This window comes from Poecilia reticulata, chromosome 21, assembly GCF_904066995.2.
Source record: "Poecilia reticulata chromosome 21, P_reticulata-male-v2, whole genome shotgun sequence".
Lineage (NCBI taxonomy): Eukaryota > Metazoa > Chordata > Actinopteri > Cyprinodontiformes > Poeciliidae > Poecilia > Poecilia reticulata.
In genome coordinates this window covers 22,624,335-22,639,549 of record NC_088850.1, presented here as the reverse complement: position 1 = coordinate 22,639,549, position 15,215 = coordinate 22,624,335, and the positions used below count along the sequence as shown (strand labels likewise).

The 15,215-nt window shown below is 41.5% G+C and overlaps 1 protein-coding gene across 11 annotated transcripts in view; it reads right to left on the bottom strand.

Moving 5' to 3' along the window:
* The window catches only part of enah (ENAH actin regulator), a 138,688-nt gene that overhangs the window by 15,870 nt on the left and 107,603 nt on the right, over positions 1 to 15,215 (bottom strand). For 6 of the 11 annotated variants that reach the window (XM_081602082.1, XM_081602081.1, XM_081602078.1 and 3 more), the window contains 5 exons: positions 11,598 to 11,929; positions 6,027 to 6,794; positions 1,439 to 1,767; positions 599 to 732; positions 83 to 131 (listed from right to left, as the gene is read on the bottom strand). In XM_081602082.1, the coding sequence (XP_081458208.1) occupies positions 83 to 131; positions 599 to 732; positions 1,439 to 1,767; positions 6,027 to 6,794; positions 11,598 to 11,929 (1,612 nt within the window). The remainder of the gene's footprint in view (positions 1 to 82; positions 132 to 598; positions 733 to 1,438; positions 1,768 to 6,026; positions 6,795 to 11,597; positions 11,930 to 15,215) is intronic. The other 5 variants (XM_081602087.1, XM_081602088.1, XM_081602079.1 and 2 more) reach the window with 4 other exon arrangements.

Below are 15,215 nucleotides of genomic sequence, written 5' to 3'. Positions count from 1 at the left end.
AGGAACTTTTGTGCGACTCAGAAGCGAGAAAAAAAACTGATTTGTGATAACGTATCAAAAAAATGAAGGATGTCCAACTTACTGATCTCTGGTCAGGTTCAGGTGAGGAGCCCTTCTCTGCAATTCTTCTCCTGCAGGAAGTAAATCCCAGAGACGTTAGTCATAAATAAAGTTAAAACAGAGATAACTGTTTAAATCAGCCGCTCTCTCCAGCACTCCACCAGTGTTTTACAATAATGGTAATAAAAAAAACATCTAAGTTAGAGTTGCACTATATGTCACCATCACAATAACGCTTGGCTAATATTCCAAGTGTTATAAACTTGCATTTCACAAGTTAATGTCATAAGCAGCCAGTTATACTGAGTCTCATGGCAGCATGGCAACACAAAGACGTTCAAAATGATAATGATCAGAGTGAAGGGAAAAAAAGGAAGAAGAAAATAGACAAATATCACAATATTTACCATAATTACTGCCTTTGTGAGGATTTCTAATATGATGCAGCCCTGATGTGAGTATAAAGAGTGCTGCCATATTAAATTAGATCTGGTTATTGGAACTAGGAGCTTCAAGCAGACTGAATTCAGCAATCTACCTCCTGGCCAGTAAGGCGCTCATCTCCTCCATAAGCCCTCCTCCTCCTGCCAGAGGGCCGTTGCCTCTGGCCTCAGTTTTGGCTCCTGCAGCCCCCGACAGGGCAGCTGCCAGAGCCGCCCCTGCATCGTCACTCTGTGGGATGGGGGTGGAGAAATAACAATAATAAAAAAAGCTCATTGGTGATTAAACATTTCAGGACAAGATGTGTCTTGTCAAATTTATGATTGATTTGTGTGTTTTGTCATGTTGCACATAAGCAGCCATGGAGTGTTTGGCAGGCGCTGTTAGAGTTCTGAGCCTGAGACGAGGATGGGCTGGGACAGATGGTGGCTGAGTGCATGTGTGCATGTGAAAGAGACCATGCATGAACATTGTGTGAACTCTTAAATGGGTAGTGATCAGGTGAGATACAGCATTAGGTTCCAAAGATAACATTGGCTACATTTCCATTACTAATATTCACAAAACTATGCCTATATTCTGATAATGTAAAAAACAAAACAAAACAAAACAAAATTTTTGTAATAGTGGAGTTTCCGTTAAATAAGATTAGATCCAAATCACACGAGTTTAAGTTTGTTCATGTGATAAGTCATCAAAAAACATGAATCCTCCTCCCACTTCCTGTTGTCTTCGTCGTCTTTTCCACTAGTAAAAACATCTGTCTGTTGATCACATGACTCATGTGGCGCCAAAAAAAAATGTTTCCATTGCAGTTTTGCAAATTGCTGTTGCGGAAAAACCCCCCATCTCATCCTAGTGCAAAATCTTATTTAAAAACTAGATTTTTTATGGAGATGCAGCTAGTGGCATTAGGAGGTTCTAGTCGGCTGCTCACCCTTGGCACTTTACGCAGCTTGGCTCCAGCGAGGGCAGCGGCAAGGCCTGACATGGGGCGGTCCTCCGTGGGAGAGAAGAGTCCCGCAGGAAGGGGTGGAGCCGGGGGAGGCGGCGGGGCACCGGGTGGAGGGGGTGGGCCTGGTGGAGGAGGTGGTGTCCCGCCTGGGGTCAGGGTGGGAGGGAGAGGAGGAGGCGGAGGTGGAGGAGGAGGGTGGCCGGCCGGGGTGGTGGGGGTGGCGGGCGCCGAGGTCACAGTGGAGCCGGGTGGCAGGGGCGGAGGTGGGGGAGGGGTGGGGGTGGTCAGCACCGGGGTCTGAGCCATGTCTGCTAGACGGAGGGGATGATGGAGGGGGAGGGGTGGAGACAGGAGACAAAGGAAGACAATGAGTTTTGAGCTGTTGTAAATATAGACAGAGTATCGCTGTACCATTGACTTCAGTAGATCATCTGATTTAACAACTTTAAATTTAATTTAATTTAATCAACTTTACATTTGATAGAAACAGCTTTTCAGTGTTACACAATATAAACCATCACACCACTTCAATAAAAGATTTGTTTTCATTAAAACGCTTACATTTCAGTGGATTTTGTGTTTAGTTACAATGGAGGACAGACGATCAACAGAAAAATATATTCACCTTCATAATCACTGAAGCTTCTAGGAGTAATTTATAAAGCTATAAGCTATTCCTTTTTCATTTAATCATTCTCATATTTCATGATAGTTGCATTTATTTTCATGTTCAAAACTGAGAAATATGGGGAAGTTAAAGAACAATGAGCACAAGGCAGAGAACAATGCAGAAAGTTGTGAATAGTGAGGGTGTTCCACACAGAGCCCTGACCCTTGACCCCTGACCTCAATCCCAACCCCAGAGAGGGAGTAGTGTTAGAATAATCTCCAACTTTGAGTTCGTCAGAGGAAGATTTACAAACTAAAATCATTCATACCTCTGGTAGAGTACCATCATTTCCAGACTATTAGGTGCACCTGAACATAAGCTGGACCCACTGAGTGGAGTGAGTTAAAGATTAGGGTGATGGTAAGGAGAGCTTCTAACCTCAGAGACTTGGAGTATATCACAGACACTTAAAACAGCAGTGAAAATCTGCAAAAACAGATTAGCAAATAGAAGAGCTTGATGGATGCAAAAAAAGATTCTTCCATAGATTATTGAAAAGTGAATATCATCAATTATTGACGCACAAAATGTAAATGTGTTTTTTTTTAATTTACCAATACCGTTTTGATATCATGCTACTATCTTTTGAATGACTGCAGTTTTCTTTCCTATCTGGAACAAAGTTCTAAATTGAATAAAAGCAACACAAATCATCACAGGTTTGAGATGAACCTGAGGAAAATAACAGGATGCGACATATCAGCTATAAGTTTTTATTTCCGAAACGCAAAGTTAAAATGTAGAGAGTAGAGAAATGAATCAAAAGAGAATCCACCAAGTTTCAGTCAACATAATTTGATCTACATACATTGATTGATGTAGTAATATAATACAGATAGAACTGAATAGAATTAAATAGCCAACACTAGGGTTGTGCAACCACATGTATGGCAGTTTTAAATGATTTCACTTACACAATTCTTTGGGGAAAAATCTCAAGTAAAAGTCAGTTTTAGATTTTTGGGAAGAAACAATTGATTCTGATCTGTCCTGCATCTGGCTTAGTTTGCACAAAAATAAATAATGACACTTTTAGGCCAAATATTGATTTATGGTGTGTTCCAGTTCTGTTGGACATTAGAACTTTGGTGTAAAAACAACAGCTATCAGCTTAAGTGTGTTACATGAGCAACTCAAAAGCCAGTTCACATAATCACGAAGGACTGCTGTAGTATGAGTCACAACCATCCTTTGTGATAAGATATGAATCATTGCAGTATATGAGTGCAATGACAACAAAAGCTTTCATTTCAATTGGATTTGGGAGCGCTAATGCTAAATAGTTTTCATTAGCTTTAGGTCTGTATTATTACTCAAGTGGTCAAAACTTTTCATATGCGCAGGATTTTGTTGGTTTTGCTCCAAAGTTGCACTTACACCATGTAAGAGCTAAAGACTGTTATTTTAAAAATGTTTTATTACCATGACTGTTCATCCTCCATTATTACCCTTCAATACAAATTCATGTAAAAAAAAAAAGTGCTAGAGGCAGGCATAAATGTGTTGAAACTGTAATATTCACAATTAACACGACATCAATGCAAATACAAGAAAATGTTATTTGTCATATCAATGCAAACAGCATGCATGTTAATGAGCAGCATAAAACATGACATGATTCCTGCTGCTTTTAGTTATTCATAGAAACAAGAACAAAATGCATGAAAAGTCTCAGACCTTTGTGTTATAATAAGGGTAAAAAAAGCAGCCAACATTAAACAGAACATTTGACAGAATATACAGAAACACACACACACAACCATAGAGATGCATGATGACCAAAACAATGATTTGACTTTAAAAAAGAGAAATATGTTACAAATTATGATAAGAGCAAATCATCTGATCAATAAACTCATATGGAATGTGACCATGTTGAACTGTGATCAATGCAAATCCAGAAGCCCAGAGTTTTCCAGCCAATCACAGCCGTCGGCCTCTACACTAACTGGAACTGGGAAAACATCGTCTGATGTGTGAGAGGACAGAGGATGGAGGTCAGAGGACCACTGCTGAGTTGGTGTATAAGTTAGCATTAAATCTGATTTATTTTATACCTAATTAAACCAGTTTATGTAAAGAGCCAGATTAAGAATGAATTCAGCATTTCGTCTTTCACAATTAAACCGTGAAGATTAAAACACCAATTTAGTTATGAATCAATTGTATTTACAGACACTCTGATTACAACTCAGATGCTCAGTGGGTGAATGGATAGTTACTGACAGCACACCAACACACAGAAGAACCCAGCCAGGGTCAGTGAAATGTCAAATCACAGAAGCAGCTCTGTGGTGGGACACTAATGAGGAATGAAGTGATAAAAAAGAGAGTAACTAATAGAGAAAGGAGTTGGCTTTCCACAACCTCCAGTCAATGATCTGCTGGAACACATTATGATGCGTCAAACATGCAAAGCTCAACAAGAAATTTTATATTCAGTCATGCCTGGTTCTTCAGTAGCAAGCACACAGACCAGAAGTTAGGATGGGATGGAGCAACAGTGCCAAAGCACAGAGAAGACTGGACATGTTTTTAAGTTTCACTGTATTAAAGTCAAGTAACTGTTGCCAGCAAGGTAAAAATCCTTGTGTGGTGTTTTGCAAAAGTTTTTATTCCACCAAAGACTTTCCACATTTTATCACATGAACCCCAGTGTTCTTCTGATTTTATTTTTGTGAGAGAGTAGAAGCAATATGATGCATAGTTTTCAACATACAAATCTGAAAAGTGTGGCATGCATTTATATTTATCAGCCTAAAACAACACAAGGTGTTTCCACACTTCCAGCAGTAAGACGTTTGGGGTCTCTGCCAGTTTTGCACATTTAGAGACTGATGTTTCTTTCTCAATTCCTCTTTGCATAAAAGCTTAATCTGTCTGTAAACATTGATTTTTACATTTTACCACAGATTCTTACTTGGATTTACATCTGGACTTTGGATCATTTTAACACGTGGACATGCTTTGATCTAAAAAGTTCAATTAAAGCTTTGGTTGGATGTTTAGAGTGTCTGGAAGGTAGGCCTCCACCCCAGTATCAAGTCTAGAGCTGGGCGATATGGCGGAAAACAGAACACAATGCAAGTGTCTAATATCAGTTGATATTGACACTTGCAATATGAACTAATTGTTCATTAGTTTTTTGTTTTAAATATCTGAAAATCTTGTGATGCAACCTTTCCGGTTTGATCAAGTTTTCACTCCATGTTATTGTTTTTCAGTAGTCATGAGGCATGGTGGCAAAACTTGAAACTGCTGCTGTGCATGCTACTCACTGGGTTGTTGGTAGGTAACCAAAGAGTGAGTGAGTAAGTAAGTTGATGCCACCAACCTGGCTGAACTTGCTGTGAGAGGTTGAATGGCTAAAGCCTTTGCTCTGCCTACATCCCCCATAATGCTGTGCAGTTCTGGATCAGAGTTCAGACAATATTCTCTATGTTGAGCAATCAGATGTATCTATTGATATTGATCACATGTCTATCGCGACATATATTGTTATCGATTTATCGTCCAGCCCTGATTAGATGAGTTTTGAAGTCAGTCGGTTCTACTGGGTTTTATTTACAAGTCAGAGAACAAAAGAGGCTGAATACAAACGTATGCCAACACACCTTTAGAGTTTTATTCAGAAATAATTTGACAACCTGTATGATTTTTAAAATCACCTCACAATTGTTCACTACCTCATCGATCTTCCCAACTAACAGACATTATGGTTGCAATGAAACAAAATGTGGAAAAATCCAAGTGGTATGAATAGTCAAGACCAGGCATGGCTCCTGTTCTTGAAGTGAGACACAGTTCCCTGTTAGTGTGTGAGCCAGAGGCAGCAAGAGACAAAGGGAGGAAGAGAAGAGGAGAGGAGAGAGAGCAGAAACCAGACTAGAAAAGCCTTACCCTGGGGCTGGGGCTGACAGCAGGGGCCCCACTGAGCCGCGTCCGGTTCCAGAGGCCCTGCCAGGCCCAGACCCACGGGGAGGGACAGGTGCTCAGCAGAGACACAAGTGGCAGCAGCTGCAGCAGCAGGGGGCGCTGTGGAGGGAGAGGGCAGACCAGGAGCCTGGGATGAGGAGGAGGGAGACGAGACGGACGAAGACGATGGGGGGAGAGGGGGAGGGGTCGGAGGGGGTGGAGTGGGGCAGGCGATTCCTAGGGGGGTTTGGCTGTGGGGGATAGTGACGGGTGAGGGTGCGGGGAACATGGGAGGACCGTTGGGTGAAGGTGACGGGGGCTTCTGGCTGAGGGGCGACTGAGCCACCAGCGGGATGAGCGGCCGTGGCCCCGTGGCCTTCCCTGGGGGACTGCTGATCATGACGGGGGGCGAGGGCGGCAACGGGGTGAAGTTGCACGCCGACCACACCACGGACTTGGGCGGGGTGGGAGGGATGGGAGCAGGCGCCTGGGCAGGAGGCGGGGCTTGTGGAAAGGCTGGCTGCCGCCTGGGAACCGTGGCGTAGTGAGGCAGGACGGGGTGGAAGGCGGAGCCTAGCGAGGTGGCAAAGCGGGACGCCGACTGTCTGAGGGGCGGGGTTGGGGGGGCAGCAGCGGCGGAGGAGGCCGAGGGCGCGCCAGGACCCGGGAACGTGGGCGTGGATGGAGATACGGGCGTGGACGAGGTCCGGCCGTACTCCTGAGGCGTGGGGGTGTAGAGTGTGCTTTCAAAGGCTGAACACACACACACACACCCCACCCGGGCCAAATAAATATCAGGGACAAGACAAAACAGGAGGAGGGAGGGAGGGAGGGAGGGAGGGATGCATGAAGGAAGGAAGGAAGGAAGGAAGGAAGAAAGGAAGGAAGGAAGGAAGGAAGGAAGGAAGGAAGGAAGGAAGGAAGGAAGGAAGGAAGGAAGGAAGGAAGGAAGGAAGGAAGGAAGGAAGGAAGGAAGGAAGGAAGGAAGGAAGGAAGGAGCCGTCCAGCACACGGGAGGGAAACACAGCAGGGCAGGAGGGAGAGAAGGAAGAAAGGGAGGAAAAAAAGAGAAGGGGGAAATGAAGCAGGAAACCAGCAAAAAGCTAAACTTAAGTCTTCTTCTGCCTTCTGAGTCAAGGCTCAACGCTGACAGGATGCTACTCTGTTAGTGGACAGGTATTAGTACTGAGGACAGAGACTGAGACACCTTTCAAAGTCCTGCAGGTTAAAAGAAGGTGAAAGGATAAAGGGACAAACGGGACAAGTCAGCTAGAGTTATTAGAATCATTTTCAATGCCATCATAACCATCATCCAGTCCCCGCAACGAGAAGACCACCCAACAGTTACCCAATGAAGAAGTACGCTCATACAAACCTCTCCTGCAGGAGGATGCAACACTCATCTAAATATGGGCATTGCTTCCCATCTAATGATAAACCTATAATTTTCAGATGAAAGGGAAAGCATCTTCATGAGAAGATAATATGAAATATGTTGATAAGATACAAGATACTGATATTTTTTGTCATAATAGCAGTTTTGCTTTAAACATGAACAGGCGGCAGTGATTATTTCAGTAACTGATTATGCTATCAATTATTTTGACAATTAATCGGATAAAAAACATTCTGCTGAATTTTAATTTAGCCATTTGCACCTATAATACAATATTAGAAACACATTAAATGATCCAAACAAACAAATAATTCAGGTTTTTGAATATGAAAATAAACATTTCACAACAACAGACTTGTGGCTAAAATCTGCTGGATAGAGTAATTGTGTTGTGACCAGCTACTAATATATAAAAAAAAGTTAATTATATTGCCATTCTTTCGCCATCTATCAGAATGTTTTATTTTAAGGGTCCTTCCCATTTTCATAAAGCAATAATAATCTGTTTAGATGCTAAGTTGGAACAGCAGAGAAAGGCAGAATGCACACTAATTTTCCACTCAGTTTATTTTGTTATAAATCTAACCTGAATCTGTGTGTGCGTGCGCGTGTGTGTATAAGGTAATTACTTTGGTTGTGTCCGTGTGTGTATGTGTGTGTGTGTGTGTGTGCGTGCGCGCGTGCGTGTGTGTGTTCTTACAGCCTCGTGGTGTTTGGAAGGAGCTGCCATATGTGATGTGTATAATGTAAAGTTGGTAATCCTCAGATCACTGCCTGCTTTACCAAGGCTGGAAAATCTGCAGGTCTGAGTGATTAGTTTTAGGTTTCTGTTCAGGGTTCAGTCTGGTGCTGCATGCAAAAACAGCAGTTTGCTGACTTTACTAATATCCAGTGGCTGATAATTGCTGGAGATAATTACATGTTCTTATGGGTCTGTCTAATTAAACCTCTTCTTTTCTATGAGCAAGCACACAGACTTTATCTAAACACAAATACATGTAGAGTTAGATGCCGCTCACCACAGAGGACTCTGCTGGCTCAGTCACACAGCAGGAAGAGTCACAAGACAGACAAACTAAAGAACTGTCTGTGTTCCTGCAGGAGTTCTGATTTCAGCCATATTGAAGCACGAAGTCGGCCTTACAAGTCATAACTGTGGGTAGTCGGAGTTGCTGGGAAATCTGACTTCAGAAGATTTTCCAGTTGATGTTTCTGACTGGGAAGATGGAATTTCCCAGTTCCGTGTACAACTGGAACTCAGCATAAGACTGAGCAACACACGATTCCTCCAGCAATGCATTTATAGATTCCTAATCTATAAATGCACCATTGTGATCCCCTCTCTGCTTCAACTCAAAATCTTTTTCTGAACATCTTCATCACTCCACCATTCTTCATTTCTCCGTCTCTGCAGACGTGCAGCTCTGCTCCATCGTTCAGCAGTAATTATTCTGCTCATACTAGACATAAGCACACAGATATGTGTGCTCTCAGCCCCGTGTGAGAGGACCAATATGCCGTCCATCGGCCAAGCCTCTCTGTGCCACACCAGCTGGTCCTGTTTACCAGTCTGACGTTAATTAGCCACACCAAAAAGCCAATAAATACCTTATAAAAAACAACATATTCTGTGTTAATAACTCTAGTGTTGCGTGTTTTAGAGGTGGGCGATATGGACTTAGAATTTTATTGTGATATTGTGTGGTACTACTGTGATAGAGATTTGTGATAAAGTAATGATACTATTTATTTTATAGGTAACGGTATGGCTAAGACTGAATGCCAGCATTCATGGGGTGTGAAACAAAAATATTTCTTAAAAAGATTTACCTCTGAAAGGGGCTTATTTAAGAGTTACTTTAAAAAGTGTGAAACGCATCACAGTAGCTGTATTTAATCTTATTTTGAAATTTACTGATATTAATTGATTGAAATTAAAATAAATACTGTTTTATAATCCAGTCAGTTTTGGTTTTTCATTTACCATCGATGACTGAAATTTATGGTGACAAAATTTTTCACAATAAATGATTTGATGGTGTGTTTGTGTCTGTATTCCTTTTTATCCTAATAGCTTTTTTCTCTATAGCCAGTTTAAAATCTGACACACGCTGTGATTCTCTTAATTCAAGCTATTGAGAAAACAGAGTCATGACAGTTTTCTCATAATAAAAGTGACTAACACAATGTTCAACATCTTTATAAGAGCCTCAAAACACTCACTTAGTAAAAGCTTAAGGGCTGTTTAACAGAACAACGTTGAGTAAGACGGAGGTGTGTGTGACCAGATGCAGCAGAGGAATGGCTGCTAACAGTGGAAAACACACCAATCGTTCTGAAGAGCAAAACTCAAATCTCTATGAAGCAGAAAATGTCAACTCCCATCACGCCGTCTCGTGGGCCAACATGTCTGTTTGCATTTGCCCTCTCATGTGATGTGCATATTATTCTGCATGACACGTGAGCTAACACCCCCCTCCCCACCTCGTCCTGCAGCTTCTACATGCATGTATGCACATAGCACATCCCTCCTTGAGTGTCTCAGCAAAGCTTCTTCCTCATGTATTTTTAGTCTCTGAGTAACTCCACTGAAGTGTGTGTGCGTGCGTGCGTATGCTAACAAGCTGAGCGTGCCGCTGAAGCGTTCCATTCCATGCAGCCTTCCCCACTGACCCAGTCCTGGAATCAGATTGTTACCCCACCTGCCCCCCATACACACTCCTCCAGTTAGTGTGTGATCCCACCAGCACCTCCATGTTCTGATCATTCAAACTCAAAATAGTCAGAAATCAAACTAAGCAGCGAGTTAAACTTTGAAAAACTGATAGAAATGGCAATGAAGTCTTGAAATATTACATTTTATTCATGGTTGGATTTTGATTTGAGAAATGATCCTATAGTTTTTAAGACAACCTTAACCTGGGCCAGTTAGATGGATGATTCACAGAAACCTTTCATAAAAAAAGAAAAAAAAAAAGAAATGGAATAAAACCATCAGTTACAGGAGGGGTTTTTAAGAATCATTTTTAAGAAGGAATTCATGAGGTGGAGGTCAGGTGGAGAAAATAAACAACATTTAATTTGTAGACTACCCTGTTAAAAACAAGAGCTTCTGATTTTCACCAGTTTTGCATTTAAACCAAACTGTGAATGCACCAGAAGAATGATTAAGAAGAAAACTGGGCTGAATATGTTTCACTTTAAATCGTTAACTGTTGCTTTTCTGGTTAAATACATTTAAAATAAACCAAATTAAAATTAAATTTTCATTTAAAGAGGGGTATTATATAAGATCAACTTTTTGACCTTTAATTCATGCTAGAATGTTGTTCCCTCATCAAAATCATATGGGGTGTTGCTTTGATTCTTTCATGCATGTTTGAGGAATCCTTCAATCTCCATGAAAACTAGTCAGGGTGCCTAAATGCTTGAGCTCACAAAGTACCGCCAATTTCCACCCCTTAGAGGTCCTCTCACCCTATGTCCCCCTCTCATAGGGTGAGAGGACCCTATGAGACCCTATGAGGTGTTTGCTAATTGATAATTGCAGCAGCAATTAGCAAACACCTGGTGGAACTGCAAAGTGGCTGAGAATTAATTCTCAGTCCAAAGCTCCTATGATCGGTAGTAAACAGCATCAAGGACGAGCATCGCTGTGATGACATGTTGAAAGCAGCGATTTGGAAATAGCTGGAGCTTCTTAAAGAGACAGTAGTCAATTTCAAGGAGTTAAATTGTGAAGTCATCTTTTTAAAGTCATCTTTGGTATATGTAGCCTTTTTATAATAACTGAAGGTAACATAGTTACTTGACTGAGGTATAAAATGGCCCTATGTACCTGGAAAATACATAGTATCACCCCTTTAAGTGATAGAAAACATGGATTTCTTGTTATGTGGTATTGATACAATGTAATGAGCTGAACTACATAGTATGTTATGCATAAGATAGAGAAATGTCTTATATAAACACTAATAGGTCATCACAACAAGATGATCCTGATAAACAAGATGACTTACAGTTCCAGGTGGTAAATAATTTGTTAGTTGGTAATAAGGTATTATCAACAATCAAAGTGTATTTCTGTTAATGTTCGGCTTCAGACTTCCTCCTGAGTGGACAAATGTATGTGTGTGTGTGCGTGTGTGGTCAACACTCACCGGCGTTGGAGATGCGTCTCCCTCTCTCCCAGTCCTGCTGCTCTCTGTCCAACTGCTCCTGCTGCTCCTTCTCCAGCCGCTCTCGCTCTGCCTTTTCTCTCTCCATCATCTCACGCTCTGTGCGCTCCTGCTGCTCCTGGCGCTCTCGCTCCATCCGCTCCCTCTCTGCCTGCGCCTCCTTCTCCTGGCGATCACGTTCCTGCCGCTCCAGCGTCTCCCGCTCCAGGCGCTCCTTTTCCTGATGCTCCTGCTCCTGGCGCTCTCGTTCCTGGCGCTCCTTTTCCTGACGTTCCCGCTCCATCTCCTTCTGTCGCTGCAGCTCCTGGAGCTGCCTGGAGGAACAGAAAACAGCGTTTTAAGTTTTTACCAAATATCACCAATTTCACAGTACAAACGAAGCCAAGGGTGAAAAAATTGTCAGAAGTAGGAAGTAAATTAGGTGAATCAGATTTTGTTACCATTTAAAAATTGTCACCTTCTTAAAATAATGCCCTAAGCCAAAAGTCATTCTAGCAAATAAATCTCCACCTCTTTCAGGCCAAAAGAAGATTCATGCAAAAACAAAATTATCACTCTCGGCAAAAAATGACTTATCCCATTATATTAAGAAGGTAATGAAATATAATTAGAGCTAAGTCATATATAATCATTTCTCTTAGGTTGAGCTGCCATGTTTTATAATCACAACTTTAATCTGCACACATCTTCTTCAGGAAAGAAGCAGTCAGTTTTAGATTGATGGTGAGTTCTCCTGCAGGTTTTCCCTAGTTTGGTCACTAGGTGTCAGCAGAGGGCAGAAGGGAAAGTGCCTGAGAGACAGTCTGTAGGTATAATATATTGACATGTTCTCTGTACACATCTGTAAAAAAATTAAATTCAAGTGACTTTATGAAATATGTCAAAAAGAAAAGACCTGTACCAGCTTCAATAGGACACAAGTGTACATACTGTGTGTGGACACACGTTACAAACAGTGTGTTCAGGAGCTTCAGGTACAAACATAGTTCAACTCAAACTCATCATCCTCCGCAACACTGTGTCTACTGCAGATCACTTCCAGCTTCAAGGAACCTGTCTGTGTGTGAGGACCATGTCGGGTCCAGAAACACACACTGTTCAGAAGATGACCCAGAAGACACTGAACTTCCTGCTACAACTCAAGAAGTCCAACCGTGCTGCTGGTTATCTTCTTAGAGGCCATCATTCAGTCTGTCCTGAGTTCATCCATCACTATGGTGTTTGGATAAGGACTGGACTGCAGTGAACACAATTAGGTCTGCTCCGTCCAGGATTTGAAAAGGTTATGGTCAGGAAAAGGACGGCTAACGTCTCTGCAGATCCCACACACCCTGAACACAAACTGTTTAGACTTTTACCTTCACGTCGGCAGCACAAAGGGCTATTTGTTTAAACCATCTCCACACAGACCTTTACTCATTTTATTTCCTCTAAAGTTTATACATTCATACTTATTAGCTGCGCCTCCACTGCAAATTTGTGTAAAACTGTGTCAATATTCCGCTAGTGCTGAAAAGACAATTTCGGAATTGCGCTGTTTCCATTAAGTAAGAAATGCTAATCACATGTGAATAAGATTGTTCACGTGATAAGTCATTAAAAAATATACTGGACCATCTTCCTTCAACTACTTCCTGTAGTAGTAACATCCAGCTGGTGATTATGAGGTGTGATGTGAAAAAATTTTGCCATTGCAGTTTTGAGAAATATGCCAATTTCCATACGACTGAAAAACGACCTCACCCCAGAATAAAACTTTTTATCGACAAAGGTGATACGTTTCAAAATTGCGTTGTTTCCATTATGCATATTTATTTTCGGAATTCCAATTTGCGCTAATATTTGGTTAATGGAAGCACAGCTTCCATTGTGTGTTCTTAATGATTAGGTAGGGTGATCTGAAATGTGTGTTCCCAGAAACTTGAATGTTGAAGCTTTCTCCATTTATGTCACTACCCTGTGAAATTGTGCAAAGGTCAAAATCCTTGTTTGTGTGAACAATCTTGGTCAATAAAGATGATTCTTAAAACAATACAGATGCCTTCTGTGGGAAGTTGTAATCTGTCAAGTTCACACATACAAACATATATCCTTCATTGAGTTGGAGTTTTGCCCTGTAAACTTCACACTGATGATTCATAAATCACACAAGTAAGCAGAGAGAAGGTGGGAAATGGATCTGAGTGCCAACTCACACACAAATCAGGTGGCCCGCCGTGCTGACTCACAGCTGACAGTCAATCATCAACACAACTGTTGCTCAATGCAAACACTCCCTCTTACTGCTCACATCCTCGTGCACGCATGCATGCTTGTTTCCACATGTATATTCCCTCATAGGGATGATGTCATATCTGTCACCAGGTTCATGAGAAATGCTTTGTTGGCTTTATTTCCAGTTAAAGGTTACTGGTGCTGCCTCAACACAAAATGCACTAACATGACTCTGTACTTTGGTAAAGCTGGTGATCTGAAATTGAAAAATACGGGGAAAAAAAGTTACTGCTTTATTTTTTTCCCTGCAGGAGATTCCCACACTCCTGGGAGTCTGACGACGACTTGTACCCCAGTCGGCTACTTTTAGCACACATCACAGGATCCATCACACACAGCCAGGAGGGAAAACACCTGGAAACATGTCCTCATCCCATAGCTGACCCTGCTGCTTTCAGGCTTTGATGCATCTGTCAGCTGAAGTGAAATTCATTTCAGTCAGATTCATAAAATGAAAACAGATGCTTTTCTAAAAACATGTTCCTTCCTTTTACAAGATCACTCAGTGTTCTAATTATTCACCCTCATCTTTTTACCGCAAGTATTCTCTCTAATGGTTTATTCTTAGAGACTTAGAAGTCACTACACAGCTGGGACTTTCTGTCTTCAAACCCACTGACAAACCATATGAATTGCAATAAAAGCTGATGAACATTTGTCCTAACTGAATTTTTGTTGTGTAGATATGGACTAAAAAAGGGCTCGCAACAAGAATCGGCCAACTTTAGCTTGATTGGCCCTGACTGGTGACTCAGTGGTCTGCCACAGGACTGCATAGGAAAATTAACCCTTGTGGGCCAAACTGGTATATTGACATGGTTGTCTTAATGTACTCATGTTGATTAATATGCTCTGTTCTTTATAAAATAAATTCAAATAATAATTAAAAAAAAAAAAGCAAAACCAAATGCACAACTCTACTCTCAAAGACGGATGTCAACATATTGCACTTAGCATAGTGCCATGGATTAACCGGCACATCTTTGCACACAGTTATACCCAGGGGTGAAAGTAGTTTTAAACTCTTTGGGGTACTATGACAAAAAAAAAATAAATTATATATATATATATATATATATATATAGCTTCTTTGTGTGCTTTGGAGTTTCTGTGCTGATTAATTTTTTTGCGACGCGATAAAAGATGGGTAGCTCTTGAACTGCTACAAAATAAAGCTGTATTTCCCTCAGCCCCCTGGCTGCAATGTTGACACCTTGAGATGCCATGAGACCTAAATCCTGAACATCATGGCATGGAGGGCATCCCAGTTTTCCATGTCTGGCATATAACCATTCATTTTCGCTTTTAAACTGGTTACATTGTTCC